Here is a 19,075-nt window from a genome sequence, read left to right on the forward strand (position 1 = left end):
CTGCTCTGTGGGCAGCACAAAGGCTTTGGCAGAACCACCAAAGGCCAAGGGGCTTCTGGCCATTTTCCCTGCAACCCTGCATGCCTGGGCAGCTTGCTGAGCCCAGGATCCCTTTTGTCCCTCTTCCCCTAGACCCTGCAGAGCCTGGGCAGCAAAGGAAAGATCCTGGGAGTCTGTCTATTACAACACATTCTATATTTATATGCTAAAGTAAAAAAAAGAGAAAGAAAAGAACAATCTTAAAGAAACGAAACATTCCTGCTGGCTCAGGCGGCCCCAGCAGACAGAGCCTCTGGGATCAGCTCTCTGCAGAGCTCCAGCAGCGCAGCCAGCCGAGCCCCGACAGACGAGGCCGTCTCCTCCATGCCCTGCGGAGCCGATCATGCAGGTTGTCAAAGATGGAATATGGAGCTCTCTCTGCTTCCTGGAGGACGTACAATGTTTGAACTGCCAGGCTTCCGACAGGGACACTGATGTCATTGGCCATGCCTTCAAGGGCTGAAAGAGAGAGGAACAGAGCCATGGTCAGTTCCCACATCTGAGGGGACCCGAGGAGACTCTGTGCCAGGGCCATCCCAGCCGGCTCTGGCCATGGCCAGCAGGGAGCAGGGACCAGCTGGATCAGCCCGAAGCTGCTGGCCAGGAATCCCCCAGGTGCCCTGAAACCTCTGTGTGCTCTGCCCACGCCGGCCCTGGTCCGCACAGGGAGCAGAGCCCTCCGCAGCCGGGGCAGGGCTCGCCGCTCCCCGCCAGCCCCCGCTGGCAGCCCGCTGCCCTCACTCACCCTCAGAGATGAGCTGGAGCTCTTCCTTCCTCCCCCTCAGGTACCGCCCGGCCGTCCCTGGGAACACAGAGCCTGTCAGGCCCGGCGGCACAGCTCCCTGCCAGCGGCGCTGCCAGCCCTGTGCCCACACGGCCTCCTGGCCCGGCTCGTGGCTCACCCATGAACCTGACGGCCGCCTCTCGCAGGGGCTCCTGTGGGCTCTGCAGGTAGGGCAGGGCCCGGCGCAGGTGCTCGGCCACGCTGCTGCTGTCCTCTGCCAGCTGCAGAGAGCGGCAGGAGGGAAGGGTTGGCCCCGCAGCCCCGCCGGGCCGGGGCTCCATGGGCACCCGGCTCGGGCCGCAGGAGCCTGGAGCAGAGCCCGCGCGGCCTCGGGCTGCAGCAGCGGGCAGGGGCACAGCTGCCAGCCCGCACACCGAGCACCGCGCTCAGGGGGCTTCTCCAGGCTGGGGCTGCGGCTTCCCGGCCCTCCTTACCAGGCACTCGGTGAACTTCCACAGCTTCTGGTTCTTCAGCAGCTTTTCGAGATCCCTCTGCTTCAGGAACTCGGCCGCACAAAGCAGCGTTTCCTGAGAAGCCTGGAGAGCAGCAGAGACGCGGAGATGGCCCCACAGCCCAGGGCACAGGACCCGTCCCTGTGCCAGGGCCTGGAGGAGGCTGCAGCCTGCGAGGTGCCAGGGCAGGGGCAGCCCAGCCCCTGCCAGGGGAACAGCAGCAGCTGCCGAGTCCTCACCTCTGCCACTCGCTGGTTCTCATCCTGGCAGTGGAAGGAGAGTGGCAGCAGGCTCTGGCACACGTGTGCCTTCAGGGCCTTTTTTTCCTCTTCCGGAAAACGATCCAGCATGTCTCGGAAGATAAATATGGAGCTCAACTGCACCTGGCTGTCCTCCTGTATGAAAGGAAGGAAGAAAGACCTCAGCGTCAGCTGCTTCAGGCCCAGCTGGGCACAGCCTGTAAGTGCACAGGGCACAAAGTGTGCGGGTAGCACCCGCTGGCCGTGGCTGGAGGCGCAGAGCCTTACGTTGTCAAAGAGTGGCAGGAGCGCCTCAGCCAGCTGCAGGGCGAGGGTGCTGGTCATTGGGGCCTCTTTGCAGAGAAATACAGCTCTGAGGAGAACCGCGGTCATCCTGAGCATGACGCTGTCATTTTCCTGCAGGAGCTCCACGAGCCTTTCATGCAGGCTCCACATCCTTCTGGCCATCTACTTGTGGAACACAAGTGTGTGAAACACCATCCTGCTGCCACAGGGCCCAGGGGCCAAAGGCCTGTGCCAAAGCACTGGGGCAGCTGCAGCAGGAGGCAGGAGAGCTGGCAGCAGCTGCCTCAGTGCCCCAAGGCCAGCCCAGCCCCAGGGACTGCCTTCCCCAGCCCCACGCTGGCAGCACGGCTTCAGCCCCTGCGCTCTTCTCACCGAGGCACTGGTGGTGCCGAGCACCACGAGGCCTCTGAGTGCCAAGCGACGCCTCCCCCTGCACTCGCTCTGCAGGTTCTTTGACAAGAACTCCAGGACGCTGTCACGGCATTCACTCAGGTTCAGGCGCTCCAGGACCTGAAAGGCACAGGGCAGTGACGGGGGAGCGGCCGGCGGGAGCCCAGAACCGCACAGGGCCGGGCCCAGGCAGCAGCACAGGGCGCGGGCTCCGTCCCAGGCACTGCGGCCAAGAGAGGGCAGAGAGCCGGGAGGCAGCTCAGCGAGGCAGCGCTGGCCTTCAGGCTCACCTCCACAAGGAACGCCAGGGCGGCCAAATCCCGGCATGGCGTGTCTTTGCTGAGCAGCCCGAGCAGCTGGAATGCAATCGCGGAACACACGGCTTCGGATGCACGGTGCATTTCTCTGACAGGAGGAAATAGGAGCCAAACCCCTGAGCCAGCGGGGGCAAACCTCTCCCAGGACTGCCTCCCCGAGGTCTGGCCTTTCTCCAGCACCCTGCAAGGGGCAGCTGAGCCCTCTGGGAGGTTGCTGCTCTTGGGCACGCTCCTCTCCCAGCCTTTTGCAGCCTCCTTGGCCGTCCCTTGGTGACAAGGGCTTCTGGCCCACGGCCACGGGGACTGTGTGGGGCACCTGGGGCACAGGGCACACATGCCGGGGACAGCTGGGGAGCAGGGGGTCTCACCTGGCCAGCACGCCCACAGCACAGTGGTGGGTGTCACCGCAGAGCAGTGTGTCCCAGCCACCCTTGTCTTCCATGGCCACCACCACATCCTCATAGTGCAGTCGGCAGAGCAGGGCCTTCAGGGTCTGCTCTGCAAAGCTGTGCACAGAGCAAAGCCCAGGTCACGCTGGGGGCACTGGCCCCTGCCCTGGGATGTGGCAAGGACAGGAGGACTGGCATGGAGCACCTGCTGGGGTTGGTGGCAAGGCCGTGTTGCCGCTGGCATCCCTTCCAGAAGGTATCGACCTCCTCTGGCATATCCAGAGTGCTGAAGAGCACTTGGAAGAGCAGATGCACAAAGAGGCAGGGGAAACACACGGTGACTACATGTGGCACACAGGGCAGCTGGAGGATCTTCCACATCACCACGGTTGCCTGCAAAGGACAGAGCAGCCCGAGACAGCGCTCAGTGCCGAGGTGTCCGTGTGGCAGGGCCCAGTACGGGAGGGAGAGGCCCGGAGAGACGCAGGGGGAGCACCGAAGGGGAAGCACCGGGCCTGGTGGCCCTGAAGCTGCCCCGAGGCCAGGTTTCAGCCCAGCGCCTGAGGCAGGGAGATGCCGTGGGGGAGGGAGGATGGAGAGCTGCTGGAGAGGTGGCCTTGGGGCCAGCAAAGGCAGAAACTCACAGCCAGGGCAAGGACAGCCGTGTGGTCCCCATCGGAGGTGCACGTGCTGTGCTCTGGCCAGCTCCCCAGCACCTCGAGGAGTACGAGCATGGCCGGCTCTGCAGTCCTGGGCGAGCACATGATGCTCTTCCACATGGCCAAAGCAGCTCTGTGGGGTCAGAGCTCTGTCTCAGAGGAGTCTGGGACACAGCAGCGTGGCCTGGGTGGCAGCGGGGAGCTGAGCTGCTCTGCCAGCCCTGCCTCTGCCCACTGCCCCTCACTGGCAGCACGCAGGCAGCCCAGCCCTGTGGGGACTGGCCCCTGAGGGGCAGGGGGGAAGCATGGCAGCACGCTGGGGGGCTGGCAGGGGCCAGGGCATGCAAAGGGAGCAGCCAGAGGGCCCTGGAATTCTCTGTTGGTCAGACACCTGGGACAGGCTGTACAGGCTGAAGGGCTGCTGAGCCCTGAGCCCTCTGGGCAGGTGGGCCCCGTACCTGTCACACACTGGGGCCACACGCAGGAGAGCCATCACCACGTCACAGGGCTGTGCCTCTGTCAGATCCAGAAGGGGCCTGTACAGATTGTACTCAGGAAACTCATTGGCCACCAGCCACTGGTGGATGTACCTCACCATGGCGGGCACCTGGAGAAGGCAGGGGAGACTTGGAAAGCTGCCAGAGGAAGGAATGTGCCCAGCTGCCCCAGAGAAGTGCTTCCCTTGCCACCACACTGCCATGGCCTCAAAGGCTTCCAGGGAGCAGCAGGCGTGGCTTGGGAGGCCACGCAACTGCTGGGAGGAGAAAAGCCAGGCCACAGGCTGCTTACTTGCTTTGGGCTGGAAGGACCCTCCTCCACAAGCATATCCAGCAGGGCAGCACTGGTCTTGGTTTTGAAGATGGGAGAGTACGCTCTGACCACAGTGCCCACGACGCTGCTCTCTTCCTCCCGAATCCTCTTCATGAATTTGCAAACCATCTGTAGCAGAAGGGCAAGAAGCCCGGGATGTTGCATGGAGTGCTCCGAGCACAGTGCTGGGCTGAGCAGTGCCAGCAGGCCCAGCCCAGGTGGGGATGGCTGAAGGTACCTGCGCTGTTCTGCGGAAGCGGCCACGGGTGCGTTCCTGCTCTCGTGTGCGCTGCACGGCTGCACCTGGCAAAGAGCGAGCGCAGCCCGAGCTGAGGGGCTGCGGGAGAGGCCGGAGAACACAGCCCAGCCCTGCGCTGCCCAGGCAGGGACAGCCCCGCGCCGCCCCAGGGCATGGAGCACGGCTGTGGGGTGTCTGCCCGGCCCCTATTCCATCCTGTCCATGGGCATGGCCCCAGGGGATGGGATGGCATGGCATGGCATGGCATGGCATGGCATGGCATGGCATGGCATGGCATGGCATGGCATGGCATGGCATGGCATGGCATGGCATGGCTGGCATGGCATGGCATGGCATGGCATGGCATGGCATGGCATGGCATGGCATGGCATGGCATGGCATGGGGCCAAGCTGGCTGCAGGCACCAGCCCTGTGGCCCGGCTCTGCCACTCACCCTTCTGTGGTGGCTGGAACTGCTCCACCTCTTCAGGCTGCTGTGCTGGGGCAGCTCCAGGGCCTTCTTTCTCCTCCTTCCCCCAGGCCAGCTTGGGCACGCTCGCAGGTCTGTGCTCTGCGTCACTGCCTGGATTCATGGCTATTTGCAGAAGGTGAAAAGGAAAAGGTCCGAGTCAGCAAGTGCTGCAGTCGTGCCTTGAGGGCACCTGCAAGAGTGAAGTCTGGGCAAGGCTACAGGACAGCAAATCCTGCACTCTGGTCTTGGGGGCTCCAGCCACAAGGACAGGAGACTCCTGTCAAGGACAGTGCAAAGCAAATGCCACGGTCTGCCCTCGAGGGCAGCTGCAGAAGAGATGCCTTGGGAAGGCCAGGGGTCACCAAGTGCTCTGGTCTGGCCACAAGCTCACCTGCAGGAGTAATACCTCGGGAAAGCTCCGGGTCAGCAAGGAACGAGTGGCTGTGCGAGGGCTCCTCACAGCACCGCTCTCTCCGTCCTGTCTCGGCGTGTGCACAGAGCACTGTGGAGTGGCCTTGTCACTGCCAACACCTATGCCACAGCATGTCACAAAGGGCCCTTGGATACCCTGTCCCGTTCCATTCCACGGTGACCATGCTGCACCGTGTCACAAAGGGCCCTTGGATACCCTGTCCTGTTCCATTCCACGGTGACCATGCTGCACCGTGTCACAAAGGGCCCTTGGATACCTGTCCCATTCCATTCCACGGTGACCATGCTGCACTGTGTCACAAAGGGCCCTTGGATACCCTGTCCCGTTCCATTCCACGGTGACCATGCTGCACCGTGTCACAAAGGTCCCTTGCACACTCTGCCACCTGCCCTGGGACCACCCCCAGCCCCCCAGAGTGGCCCAGGTTGGAAGGAATGCCTTGCCCCAGGTGTGTCAGACAGCCCAACAGGATCTTTAGGAACGGCTCAGACCATCAGCAAACGCTGCCCTGCTCTGCGGGCTCAGAGCAGCAGGAGCCCCCAGGGCTGCCGACGCAGCCGCGGCGGGAAGGGCACGGGGCCCTGCACAGAAGCTGGCACGGCCTCCTCGGGACACGTCCCACATGGTGGCCATCCTAAGCACGGCCGTGTGACACAGACCAGGAACGTGTGGGCCAGGGCAGGAATGCTGCTCTGAGCCTGGGGCCCGGGGAGCGCTGACATCAGCCGCTGAGGCACAGTCCCTGCCGAAGCAGAGTTCCCCCGAGCCCTGGCAGCACCGGTGCCCGTCTGCTGCCCCAGAAACCTGTGCCCCAAAAGGGCTTCTCTGCCAGAGGGCAGCCAAAGCTGGTGTGTGTTGCAGCATTTTTCAGAGAAAGAGGACATGAGTTATGAGATTTGAGCTACTCCAGTCTAGGCCTCAGATTTGGGCCTTGTGAGGCCTTCAAGCCTCTGACGCAGTTAGAAATTCAGAGCTTGTGGCGCAGATAGAAATAGTATTAAGGTGTGATGGGGACCACTGGGCTGTCTGGGTGTGAATTAGTATACGTTTATAGTGTAAGGCTCAAGCCACTTTAAGGAAAAGGTAAACATTGTTAGCCTAGCAATCAGAGTGCCTTTGTTTCTGTTAACTATGTAGAAGCTTATATAAACTACCATCTTATCTCCAATAAACGGAGAACGTTTGATTAACCACATTGGTTCAGATCTGTGTTTGTCTTGTCAAGTTTCCCGTTTTCCTGAGATTCCCTGGCTTTTGGTGTGCACTGGGGGCTGTGCTCCGTCCTACAGGGGCTCTTGGTAGCAGCACCTGGAGCAACTGGTGGCAACACTTGGTGCGTGTCAGATGTTGTTGCTCCTTCCCGGAATGATTTTTTCATGGGAGGGATTAGTAGCAGCACAGAAACACCAACAGCTACTCAACTTCACAGGACAAAGAGAATCTACCGAAGCACTGTCATGTTTCCTTGTGCTTTTGGTGACAGAGACAGGGAATGGGGAAAGGGAAGGGGAATGGGGACAGGGAATAGGACTGGGAATGGGGACAGGGACAGGGAATACTGAACAGGGATCAAGAATGGGGTCCGGATTGGGATGGGAGCAGGATGGGAACGGGATAGGGGGGACATGGGACCCGGCAGGGGCAAGGGGAGTATGGAAGGGGAGTAAGGAATGGGGCAGCCACTGCAAGGGACGAGGCATTGGGATGGGGTCACATGGGGACAGTTCCAGGGCAGGGGGTCCTTGACCAGCTGCCCAGAACCTCCACCAGGGTCTCCCAGTGCAACTGGAGCCGCTCAGCCTGGGGTGCCCAAAGCCCTGAGCAACTCCCAGGTCCCTCCCAGGAACCCCCAAGTCCCTCAAACCCAGCATCCCCCACATCCCCTGCAAGAACCACCCCCATGTCCCCATCCTTGTCTTAGCTCAACATGTTTATCGGCAGTGTCACAGCGGGGCAGCTCTCAGTGTCCCCAGCAGGTCACAGTGTCCAGTGCAGCCCGTGCCAGCGGTCACTGCGCACACGGGGCAGGCTGGGCTGGACAGGGGACGGGGCAGAAACGCTGCCCCGGGACTGGGGTCTCCCCCTGCCTCTGGGGCCCAGCCCCTGCTGGGAGCGCCTTGGGCAGGGCACGGGGCGGCTGCTGGGTCTGGGGGACAGGCCGTGCCCCCTGTCCCTGCTGCTGGGCCAGGGGGACAGGCCGTGTCCCCTGTCCCCTTCTGCTGGGCCAGGGGGACAGGCCGTGCCCCCTGTCCCCTGCTGCTGGGCCAGGGGGACAGGCCGTGCCCCCTGTCCCCTGCTGCTGGGTATGGGGGACAGGCCGTGCCCCCTGTCCCCTGCTGCTGGGCCAGGGGGACAGGCCGTGCCCCCTATCCCTGCTGCTGGGCCAGGGGGACAGGCCGTGCCCCCTGACAGCTGCCCAGGCCCCTCTGATGCCTGTCCCTCGTCCCTGTGGCTCCTGTCCCCACCACTCCCCACCACCTTCACTCCCCCCTTCAAAGCCCCACTCAACCCCCTCACAGTGAGCTCTGGAAAGAAAGAATGAATGAAGGAAAGGAAGTGTTGTCTGTTCACCCTGGCTGGATGTCAGGCACCCACCAAAGCTGCTCTCTGACTCCCCTCCAGAGATGGACAGGAGAGAGAAAACAGAATGAAGGCTTCATGGGTTGAGCTAAGGACTGGGACAGATCACTCAGCAAATGCCATCATGGGCAAAACATTTTCAAAATTGGAGATATTAATGGAATTTATTGCCATCTGGATCAGGGCAGGATAGTGAGAAGTAAAACAAAGCTTTAAAAACACCTTCTGCCCTTCCCTCCCTCCTTCCCAGCTCTACCTCCCCCCCAGTGGGTGCAGGGAGACAGGGAATGGGGGCTCTGGTCAGTTCATCCCCTCTTGTTTCTCCTGCTGCTCAGGGAGAGGAGTCGTTCCCTGCTGTGCCAGGGGTCCCTCCTGGAGACACTTCTCCATGAACTTCTCCACGGTGAGTTCATCCCACGGACAGCAGTTCTCCACAAACTGCTGCAGTGTGGCTTGCTCTTCCATGGGCTCACAGGTCCTGGCAGGGCCCTGCTCCAGCGTGGGCTCCTCTCCAGGGGTTTGCAGGTCCCTGCCAGCTCCCTGCTCCAGCACAGGTTTCTCACGGGGTCGCAGCCTCCGCTCAGGCATCCCCCTGCTCCGGCACGGGCTCCTGCAGGCGCTGCAGGTGCATCTCTGCCCTCCGTGCCCTCCATGGGCTGCAGGGCCCAGCTGCCTCACCAGGGACTGACCAGGGAATCTCAGGGCAATCAGCTCCAGCAGCTGGAGCAGCTCCTGCCCCTCCTGCGCTGGGGCCGGGCAGGGGTGCCCGAGGCGCGGCGCAGCATCGGCCCCGCTGAGGGCATCGCGGTTCCCCCGCAGCACAGCGGCGCCCCTGTGCCCCTGGAGCTGGCGCTGCTGTGGATGGTGTCGTGCCCCGGCTTCCACAGCATCGTGCGGCTCCTGGGCTGGTTCGAGCTGCCCGACGGCTTTGCGCTGGTCACGGAGCGTCCGCAGCGCTGCCAGGACCTCTGGTACTCGCTGGCCGAGCGGGGGTTCCTGACGGAGCCCGTGGCGCGGGGGCTGTTCCGCCAGGGGCTGGAGGCCGTGCGGCGCTGCTCCAGCCGCGGCGTCCTGCACCGCGACATCAAGGCCCAGAACGTCCTCGTCAACCTGGCCACGGGCGAGGCGAAGCTCATTGACTTCGGGTGCGGCACGATCCTCCAGGACACGTTCTACACACGGATGTCAGGTGAGCCCAGTGCTGGGGCCCAGCCAGGCAGCAGAGGTTCCCCCTTTGCTGGCAGAGGGGGAAGAGGGAGGGGGAAATCTTCTTCAGGCGGCTGCAGCCAAGTTACTTTTCAGCAGGGCAGGGCTGGCTGTTGTGGAACGGGAGCTGGCTGGGAGGGAGGAAGGGAGGGAGCAGCATCAGCCTGATGAGCTGTGCCTGTGTCCCATACAGCCCACTGGAGTGGATCCTCTTTGGCTGCTACCATGGCCGGCCAGCCACCATCTGGTCCCTGGGTATCCTGCTCTATGACATGGTCTGTGGGCACCTTCCTTTCCACACAAACGAGGACATCGTCCGGAGCCAGCTCTTCTTCCCTCCCCGGGTGTCTCAAGGTGGGGATGTGCCTTCAAGGCTCGGGAGGAAGAATGGGGCTGGGAGGGGGCAGCTGGCACATAAGCTCCCTGCTCCTGCAGCTAATGAGGAGGCTGATCTCCTGGGCTTAGCTGGAGGAGGTGGCACGTGTGCCTCTGTGCTGCTCTCATCCGGAAGGGAGGATCGACGGAAAGCTTTTGGCTGCAGCTCTGAGCACTTCTAGTGTGGCCTGGGCACCGAGGAATGTGGGAGAGCGTGGACAGGAGCCTTGTCCCGCTGAGCAGCCGTGTCTGGTTTGTCACTGCAGAGTGCCAGTGCCTCATCAGGTGGTGTTTATCCATGGACCCCACAGACAGGCCCTCACTGGAAGACCTTTTTGAGCATTCTTGGCTGCAGGAGCCCTGCCTGGCCCAGGAGACAGCAGAGATCCATTGCTCCGCTCAGTAGGATCCAGGAGCCCAGCAAGTACCAGCTGCACACGTCTTGTGGCAGTCCAAGAAAACCCCGGAGCGTTTCCCTGTGGCCACAGCACAGAGGAGAGAGCGCAGCCGGGGAGATGCTTCTGCTGGTCCCAGCGAGCTTTGGAGGGAGTGGCTCAGTGCTCCCTGTCCTGTTGGAGAAGCGGTGGCAGTGCGGTGAAGGTGCCATAGACTGGAACAGGGGAAACATCCCCCTGCAGCTCAATGGCATCGTGATGTCCCCGCAAGCCGAGGCACAGCTGGCATGTTCTTCTGGAGCACCACGTGCAGCTGGGAACACCATCCTGGAGCTGGCCGCTGGCGGGGCAAAGCCTTTTGGCTTTGGCTGCAGCCCCTTCCTGGAGGACACACTCTGAGCCCCGATGAAATCAAGATGAGTCCCCAGCCGGTGCAGGGGCAGGGGATGCTCGTGCTTCCAGGCGTGGCGGGGCTCGGCCTGGCTGTGCTCGTGCTTCCAGGCATGGCGGGGCTCGGCCTGGCCGTGCTCGTGCTTCCAGGCATGGCGGGGCTCGGCCTGGCCACGCGTCGCAGGTTCCCCGCTCAGCGGCGCTGGGGAATATTAATTTTTCCCGTGGCTGCCAAGCTGGTTTTGTTGGGACAGAGGACGGATGCTGTGGAAGGGGACCCAGCTCCTGGCCTTGCTGACAGCTTCTGCCAGCCAGCCCGGCAGGGGCTGGGGCGGGGGCAGCCAGCCTGACAAAAGCATTTATTCATGTGGGTGGGGGCAGCAGAGGGGGACGGGTTTGGAAGCCGTGCCCCAGCTGGTCTGCAGGCCCCTGGGGAAGGGGTGCGTTTATGGGCGGGAATGGTGGGGTTTTTCCCCACCTGTGGACAGGTTTAATTCCTGCATGGAGTGGCCAGACCCTCCTCAGGCCCATGAAACACTGACAGGCTTTGGCGCTTTTTCTTGTTTCCAGGTCTTGTTTTGAATTGACTTTCATGCAATTGTTCCTTGTTTTCCCAGGAAGATTACACCTGGTGCCCGGACCATCCATGGAGCGTGTCCAGTGCCAGTGCTGCCCTAGGGGTCACGGTCTGTGGGGACATCCCCCTCAAGAAGGACGAGGACCTCGTGCGGGATCAGCTCCTCTCCTGGCAGCAGGTCTGCAGAGGTGGGTACCCGGCTCCACAGCTCAGCTGGCAGAAGGGCTTCCGGCAAAGGGCAGCAGGCACACGGGCATCCCGCCCTTGCAGCTGCTGAGGAGGCTGCTGTGCTGTGCTTAAGTGGAGGAGATGGAATGTGGCCTGCCATGCTGCCCTTCTCTAGAAACGGAGAATGGGTCAGGAGGTTTGGGCTCTGAGCACAGCCAGCAGCCTGGCCCGGGCACAGGCCATGGTGGGACAGGGGCACAGGAGCCTTCTGTGACTGACCGTGGCTCTCTGGTTTCTCTCCGCAGGCTGCCAGCTCCTCATGCCATGGAAACGGCCCCGCTCGGCCTGCCAGTCTGGGAGGGCTGGAGGGTGGTGGGTGCTCATTTGCTGTCAAAAATAAATTGTGTTTTTTGTCATTGTCATCATCAGAGCATTTCTTTCATCCTTTTCTAAGCTTTTGGCCTCACTTCCTCCAGGGTAATCTTTTTGTGTCCTTCCTCAGCCACTTGATGGCATTTGGCAGGGGGGGTTAAGCAATGTGAAAAGTTCAACAACAGCTCCAGTTGCCAACTGCAGCAGCCCCTTCAGGAGCCCTGAGCTACCAGCGAGGTCCACATGTGTCTTGCAAAAGGGAGTGGTTTGCAGCGATGGGATTGTTGCCCTACTGCAAAAGCTGGGAGGAGATCAGAAGTGGCAAAATGCCATTTTGGCTCAACCCCCACCCAGGTTCTTTATCTTTTCTCTCTGCTCGGTGATAGGTAGACAGGGTTGGACTCCAGCGAGGTTCAAGTTCTTGGTGCTCCCTGGCATCAAAGGGATCAAGTAAACTCTTGTATGCAGTGACTGCAATAGAGCTACTGAAGGAAATAAGGGAATGTAGTGAGATGGGGAATCCCTCTTGTCTCCTTTGTCTCCCCAGGAGCCCCTTGGAAAGGGAAATGCCCACACGGGTTTATCTGACTCCTTCCCAGCCAGCCTTTCCCTCACTCCCGGGTCTCATTTGCTCCGCAGGATTCACCAGCTCGCTCAGTTCCGAGGAGCTCTCAGAGGAGAAAACGCTGCCTGGTGTGGGGCTGCCTGATCCCTGTCTCACCGTGATTCCATTTGCCCCCTCCCTGCCCCATCCAAGAGACCAAAGGATCCCCCACAACCCCACGGCCCTGCAGCAGATCCCGGCACCTTCCCTGCTCCGCTCCTTGGGGGCCCTGGGAGGCTGCAGAGCCCTCCCTGTGTGCGGGACAGCTGCTGCAGCACCGCTGCGCCCGCGTGCCAGCAGCGCCCCAGGAGCAGCTGCGCCAGTTCCGAGTCTGAAGCGGAATCCTCAGCGCACACAAATGACAGCTGGCACTTCAGGGGCTGGCAGGAGAAGCTAAACCCATCTGCTCGCTGCCTTCCCAGCCATGGCCACGCTGATGCAATTGGAAGAGTTGCCCCTGCCTAGGAAGCTCTCAGGTCGAAGAGAGGAGCAAAAGCCATGGGTTTCTGAGGTGTTAGCTGCCACTGCCTCAGGTTTTCCTTCCAATTCCTAAGGGGTTTTGACTATTTTTACCATTTCAACACTTTCTGTGAAGAATGCATATTTTATGATTGGCTTTTTGCAAATGTTACAATGAATATTATATGTGTAATGTTAGAAAGTTATGCTGTATTAATTCTCTTAAGTAGTGTGTTAAATAGAGTTTTAGGTTACAACATAATGTTAAAATCAAAACCCTGCATGTAGTATTTTTTTACTAGCTCAAGCAAGAGATGAGATAATCAAGAAACTCTTCACACAGAGATGGCAGTGACTTGTGGCCCATAAAGAGTTACAACCTCCTTATCGGAAAAGACAAACATTCTTCCACCTTCTCTCAGTCTTTATGGAAGCATCAGGATTAAAGGATAGAAGTTGACAAAATCCAGAAGAGTTCTTAATTTGCAAGGAATTTATGCATCATGTATGAGATATATGAATATGCAACAGGCTACTGCTATTGCTTTTAAGGTTATTCCTTTGTTCACAAGGCATGCTTTTCATGACCTAGCGTCCGAGAGCATCTGGATGTCCGTAATTCTTTGTTTTTGATTGTCTTGTTCTTGTTCCCAAAGGACAGCAGTCTTGGTAGAAGTGGGAATTTGCCTGTGACCTGTTGTAATCTGTTTTCTCCCTGGTGCCCAGAGCTGAAGAGGTCCCTGTACGCGTTGTTCTCACAGTTTGGTCATGTGGTCGACATTGTGGCTTTAAAGACCATGAAGATGAGAGGACAGGCATTTGTTATATTTAAAGAACTTGGATCATCCACCAATGCCTTGAGACAGCTACAAGGCTTTCCATTTTATGGGAAACCAATGGTAAGTTGTTTTTGTAAGATACTTGCCTTTTCTGTTTAAGAAGTTTGGGTTTTGCTGAATTTACATTTCTGCAGAGATCTGAGAAATCACTGTCAAATTTTAACTCCCTTTAAAATGGGACTGAAAACTCCATTTTAATAGACGCTAGTTCTGATTTTCTCAGATGTCCTCTGTGTAGCTCAAATGAATCTCTCTGTAGGTGTTACCTTGACAGATGTTAAAAAGATGTTAGATAAATGGAGTTCCAATTTCAATGAACTAAAGTTAGTAATTTCCATATTAGGGTTTTTTTTAGACTTCTGTACTTGTGTTCAGAAAAAACTGAGAATTGTTTACTTCATAAGTGTACCTACATTTTATAACAATGTTTTAATATAAAAGGCTTCTGCAAAAAAAAAGGGTGTCAATACACAGTTAATGTGCATGGTGCAAAATGTTCAGTATCATTGACTGCAGAATATACTCTGTTTTTATTTTTTTAATTTTTTCTTTTGAAAAGCATATTCAGTATGCAAAACCAGACTCTGATATCATCTCTGAAATGCGTGGGACTTTTGCTGATAAGGAAAAAAGAAAGGAAAAGAAGAAAGCCAAAACTCTGGAACAGTCAGCAAATGCACCAAATAAAAAAGTTATCCAGGTAAGCTGCTTCTCTGTTTAGAACAAAAACCAACCAAAAAACCCCAAATAAACAAACAACCCCCCCCCCCAAAAAGAAACTACCAAAGAAAACCACAAAAAAACACACACAAAAGCTATTCTAAATATTTTTTTAGGATTTGATGTTGCCTTTTGTTACTTTTCAATTCCCTAAATTGGGGTCTGTTGACTATCTGGAGCTCTTGAGCATTTACTAGAAGTAGAAGGAGAGGGGGCTGGTTATATAGTCCTTGCTGTTCATTCTTTTTTCTTGTTTGCTATTACCACATAAAAGTAAAGATGTAGGGCAAAGGTACAACAAACCCAAGTAGAAACTAGCCTCTTAAGAAAAGGAAAAAAAAAGGAGAGTGTGCTTATCTTTAGTACTGGCTTCAAGTGCTCAACCACCTTTTCTCTTCAGTGTTTTAATTCCATGTTGCCTAATAAGGACAGAAGAATGGTAAATGAGAACAAGACAATTAATTTACCTCAGATATTAGATGTTCCATGTTAGATTAACAGGAGTTAGGTTGGAATTTATCTCCTCTAAGGGTTGGCGTGCATAAAATAACAACATTTAGTAGGTTTTGTGCTGGAGTATAGCAGAAAACATCAAGGCACCTGACCAGATCCTGTCAGTTTATATACTGGACATGATATTCTTTACTATGGAATGTCCCTTTGGCCAGTTCTGGTCAGCTCTCCTGGCTCCCTCCTGGCTTCTGGTGCACCTAATCACTAGCAGAGTGTGGGGAACAGGAAAGTCCTTGATACAAACAAGCACTACTTATCAACAACCAAAACCTCAGTTTGTTATCAGTGTTGCTCTCATACTAAATTCAAAAACACTGTACTAAGAAGAAAATTAATTCTGTCCCAGGTGAAACCAGGATACCTGTCTAGGCCTTCATTTTCAAAACTATTTCCTCCTTATCTATTAACTGAAATTTTGTAACGTGGAGAAATACTTGACTCAGCCATTAGATTGATCAGGTAGTACTGATGCTATTTCTTTTGATTGCCTGGTTTTGAAGCTATGCAAAATTCACACAATTTGTTCCCTTTGGGAAGTATCTCATAGGCACCAAATGTTCCTTGGATTGCAGCTCACTAAAACCTTTAACATATGTCTTGAATTATAGAGAAACATGGTGATATGTCCTTAATTTATTTCTAATGGAATACCTTTGTAAAACTATTTTGTACTTATTTGCTAGGGAGCAACACAGAATTCAGCCAGTGCCCCAGGGACTACACCACAGAATCAGGTAATGTTTTTTATTACTAAAAGCACTAATGTTTTTAATTATTCTCTATGAATAATAATTTGTTACACATGGAAACTTGAGGATATATTTTACAGCTTTGTTTTTGTCCTATGAAACATTGTCTAACAGCTACATGACAGTAAAAAAACAAAACAAATCCCTTTTCTACTGTATCTGGTTGACAGGAAATGAGAATCTGCAGTTTCTCATTACTATACAGAAAACAGAACTATTACCAAATCATACTGGATTCTTAAATTTGGACTGTGCTTAGTATCAGTTGAAGGATTCTTGATTTTTTTTCCATTGCTAATAAGTTCCCTTTAACTTACTTTATTCTAGCAGCAGATAAAGAAAAGGAAGACAACAGAGGATGCCAAAATAGCTGCCTAAAAGCTTTATCTCAGGAATCTGGGGGTTCTCTGCTCACTTTTTCTTTTTTCTCACAAGTGTCTTATTTTCCAAAGTATTGTGTGGAGATGTAGGAACAACTCCCTACGCTTCATTTATCTTGTCTGCTCAGTGACTTTCTAAAAGATTCATGTTAGAAGTGAAAGTGGTAAAGAGCCAGGATTTGCAGGAGGGCAAGTACCATGGAAGAATATCTTTGCCTGCCCTGCCCCACATCTTTCTGGAGTACTGCCATTGCATACATAATCAACAGGGGAAAAGGTCTTGCTCCCTGGATTTTCAGGCACAATATATGTATGTCACTTTGCATCAAAGCACAACACTGAGTATTTGGGTATTTCTTTGAACTTCAGAAGTTTATTTTCTAATGGCGCTACTTGGAATATTTCCATCAGTAAAAAGATATTGTTCTGTTGAGACTTTTTATTTGGCACTGCTTTGACAATGTTTAAAGTTGGGGTGTCCAGTTAATTTTTATATTTATAATGTACTTGTTGAGTTGAAGATTCCAGTATCAGCAAATAACTACTCAGCCTTGTCTGTGGTGGGTGGCAACAAATTTGTATTAGCAGGCAAATCTGTTACAAGACTAAAGCTCTAAATCTAAAGTGGTTTCTAATTAAGACATTTTAATTGAGCTCTGTAATAAAACCATGTGGATTTTGTAGGTTTTGATTGATACTCAGTATTTTGGTTGTACTGCAGGTAAACAGGGCTTGGCTTCCCACTGTGAGTCCTTCATGCATTCCACCACTGCCTTACAGGTGTCTTGAATAGCACTGCAGCCACTACTGTGGCACCTGGGTGCAGAGAGTGCTGCAGTGTCAGCTCTTGACTAGTTGAGTGTAAGTGTGACATCTAAGACAGTATGGTATTGTGATTTTTGTGGAAGAACCTCTCCAAATTAATGTATCCATGTAAAAGAATGAAGGGGCTCTGTCTGCATCTTGATAAAAGTGTGGTGAAACCCAGATAAAATGTTACGAGCAAAACTAAAGAAATGCGAGTCTTGGTTCAAATACTCATGCAGACAGATGCAAAGGAACTGGATGCAAATATGTATAGTCTTTTGAGCTTTGATTTCTGTTGTTGCAGGTGCCTGATAACCCACCAAACTATATCCTTTTCCTTAATAATTTGCCTGAGGAAATAAATGAGATGATGCTGTCCATGTTATTTAATCAGTAAGTTTTGAATAGAAATGATTTCTCCTTTTAATTCTTCTGTAACCTGTACGCGTTTTCTCAGTTGGCAAGCTCACTTTTTAGAAATAAGGGTTTGTTCTGAAGCTATTTCAATTGTTCGTCTTACTGGCGAGGTTACAGATATCAGTTCTGATGACTTGGTTCAGAAAGCAAATCTGATCTTTTTCATATCTGGCTTTGATTGTGAAATTTATCTGCTATCAATTTGCACTGGATTTAAGCTGGTGACTGTAATACTAAAGTCCATAGGACAGCAGGAGCAGTTCTAAGACTAGTTTGATTGCTACTGTGTGTGTACAGCTCTGATTAAACTGCTTCCACATAATATTCCTTAATTGAAGCATAGTTCTAAGGATAGAACATGTAAAACCCTTCAATTTAAATCTTTCACTAGCGATAACAATTGTGCTAGTAGATGCTTCTGATAAGGAGCTACTGAAGAGAGATGTATATTGAGCTAAGAAGTATTTTTTGACTCTCACCTTATTTTAAAGGTTTCCTGGATTCAAAGAAGTACGCTTAGTGCCGGGGCGCCATGACATCGCATTCGTGGAGTTTGAAAACGAGAACCAAGCAGGGGCTGCTCGAGACGCTCTCCAGGGATTCAAGATCACTCCATCTCATGCCATGAAAATCACCTATGCAAAGAAATAACTATATGCTCCTGTAAAGGAGTTCTGTGGATAGGTGGTTTTTTTTTAAACATTGCTACTCTGGTCAGTCAGCACGCTTGCTATTCTCTGCAGAAAAGAAAGACTCAAATAGAATTGCCACAATGACCAGGGCACATGTAAAATTTCCACACATCACCCAGATAACGATTTTTTCTGTTGAAATACTAATTTTTAAAAAATAAAATATAATTATCCTGGTTTTGAGCCATGTTTTTTCCTCAAGTCTGTCTCATTATTGATTAACCTTGCAGGGCTTTATTCAGTTTAAGAACTTTAAAAGTGATCCTTATTTCTCAGAAGTGAGTGCTAAAAACAGCTTTCTTTCCAGAGCAAAAGTATGATCAGGGATGCTGAATGCCCGCATATTCAGAATAAACAGAGCATTCACCCTCATTCTCAAGGGAAAGTCCTGAGAGGAAACATAAAAGTTTCAGGTTTTTAGCCAGGCTTTTCCAAAATAAATGTCCTAATGCTTCTGTGTTTCTCAGGTTTGATTTACTTTATTTTTTCTTACTTGTTAAAAACTTAATAGGTTTTGTGTGACGTGAAATACCGTATTGTATCTGATTACTCCCTAATGATTTGTTACATTGCATCTGTCTGCTATTGTCCCTGCAGGTCCTTTTTGTAGACAGGAACAGGGAAATCTCTGCCACTGAGGGTTTTTGGTCCATGGAAGATTGTGCTTGTCAGTGAGCATTTGTGAAAATTAAGGACTGGAGGACTAAGAAGGATGCAATTTCATTTGCTTCTTACCAGGGTCTGACTTAATTTTCATTCTCAGACTTTGCTTGAAGTATGATTAAGACTATGGACAGCTCTAGGAGGGCTTAGAGTGTTTAAAGAATACAGTTGCTGATTAAAATGTTAATACAGAATGGCTTTGGCAGGGGATTCAGCTTTCTGAGTTGGGTCTGAGGTTTTCCCCCTGCCTCCAGCTCCTCTGGTGGGATGCAGTGTTGCCACAGCCCATTCCTGTTAGCCCGGTGTGTTTGTCCAGTTTTCTGCCTCTTCCATAAAAGATGGGGATTGCTGGACCTGGTACACACTCAGCAAGTGCTGCAGCAAAGAAAAGTGACAAAAAGTGTTTATTTGATTACTTTATTTTTGTGTCTCGGATCAATGTGTCCTCTCACAACTGGAATTTTTATGGAGAAGCTTACCAGCAAGAAGCTGTGTCCTGATGATGACTGTGTCTGTAAGTAATTTGCTTTAACTTTGAGGACAAAATAGTTTTAAAAATAATGCTGGGGGTGAAGACAAAACTACTTTGCTTGTTTAGCTCTGTCATATATTTTTCTTGTCAACTGGCTATGTAGAATGTC

At 53.6% G+C, this 19,075-nt stretch overlaps 3 protein-coding genes across 3 annotated transcripts in view; 2 read left to right on the forward strand and 1 right to left on the reverse strand.

The window, feature by feature from the left end:
• LOC140681387 (U2 small nuclear ribonucleoprotein B''-like) overlaps positions 1-19,075 on the reverse strand; it is a 399,750-nt gene that overhangs the window by 188,795 nt on the left and 191,880 nt on the right. The gene's annotated exons all lie outside the window — the stretch shown is intronic.
• LOC140681354 (serine/threonine-protein kinase pim-1-like) lies at positions 1,624-10,095 on the forward strand. The gene is made up of 4 exons (XM_072921003.1): positions 1,624-1,672; positions 8,869-9,292; positions 9,487-9,668; positions 9,956-10,095. Exons 1-4 carry the CDS (start codon positions 1,624-1,626, stop codon positions 10,093-10,095), a joined length of 795 nt encoding a protein of 264 aa, XP_072777104.1.
• Positions 10,588-17,972, forward strand: LOC116807157 (U2 small nuclear ribonucleoprotein B''-like). Its single transcript, XM_072921004.1, has 8 exons — positions 10,588-10,713; positions 11,092-11,239; positions 12,231-12,284; positions 13,381-13,553; positions 14,053-14,193; positions 15,410-15,460; positions 16,967-17,055; positions 17,571-17,972. Exons 1-8 carry the CDS (start codon positions 10,588-10,590, stop codon positions 17,728-17,730), a joined length of 942 nt encoding a protein of 313 aa, XP_072777105.1. The 3' UTR covers positions 17,731-17,972.

The sequence above is a fragment of the Taeniopygia guttata genome, chromosome 35 (assembly GCF_048771995.1).
Source record: "Taeniopygia guttata chromosome 35, bTaeGut7.mat, whole genome shotgun sequence".
Taxonomy (NCBI): domain Eukaryota; kingdom Metazoa; phylum Chordata; class Aves; order Passeriformes; family Estrildidae; genus Taeniopygia; species Taeniopygia guttata.

Coding starts and splice junctions, on each gene's coding strand:
- LOC140681354 (XM_072921003.1), top strand. CDS start 1,624: ATGTCTCGGAAGATAAATATGGAGCTCAACTGCACCTGGCTGTCCTCC. Junction 9,293..9,486: donor GACACGTTCTACACACGGAT/GTCAGGTGAGCC, acceptor CAGCCTGATGAG/CTGTGCCTGTGTCCCATACA. Junction 9,669..9,955: donor CCCTCCCCGGGTGTCTCAAG/GTGGGGATGTGC, acceptor TTGTCACTGCAG/AGTGCCAGTGCCTCATCAGG.
- LOC116807157 (XM_072921004.1), top strand. CDS start 10,588: ATGGCGGGGCTCGGCCTGGCCGTGCTCGTGCTTCCAGGCATGGCGGGG. Junction 12,285..13,380: donor AGAGGAGAAAACGCTGCCTG/GTGTGGGGCTGC, acceptor CCTGGTGCCCAG/AGCTGAAGAGGTCCCTGTAC. Junction 17,056..17,570: donor CTGTCCATGTTATTTAATCA/GTAAGTTTTGAA, acceptor CTTATTTTAAAG/GTTTCCTGGATTCAAAGAAG.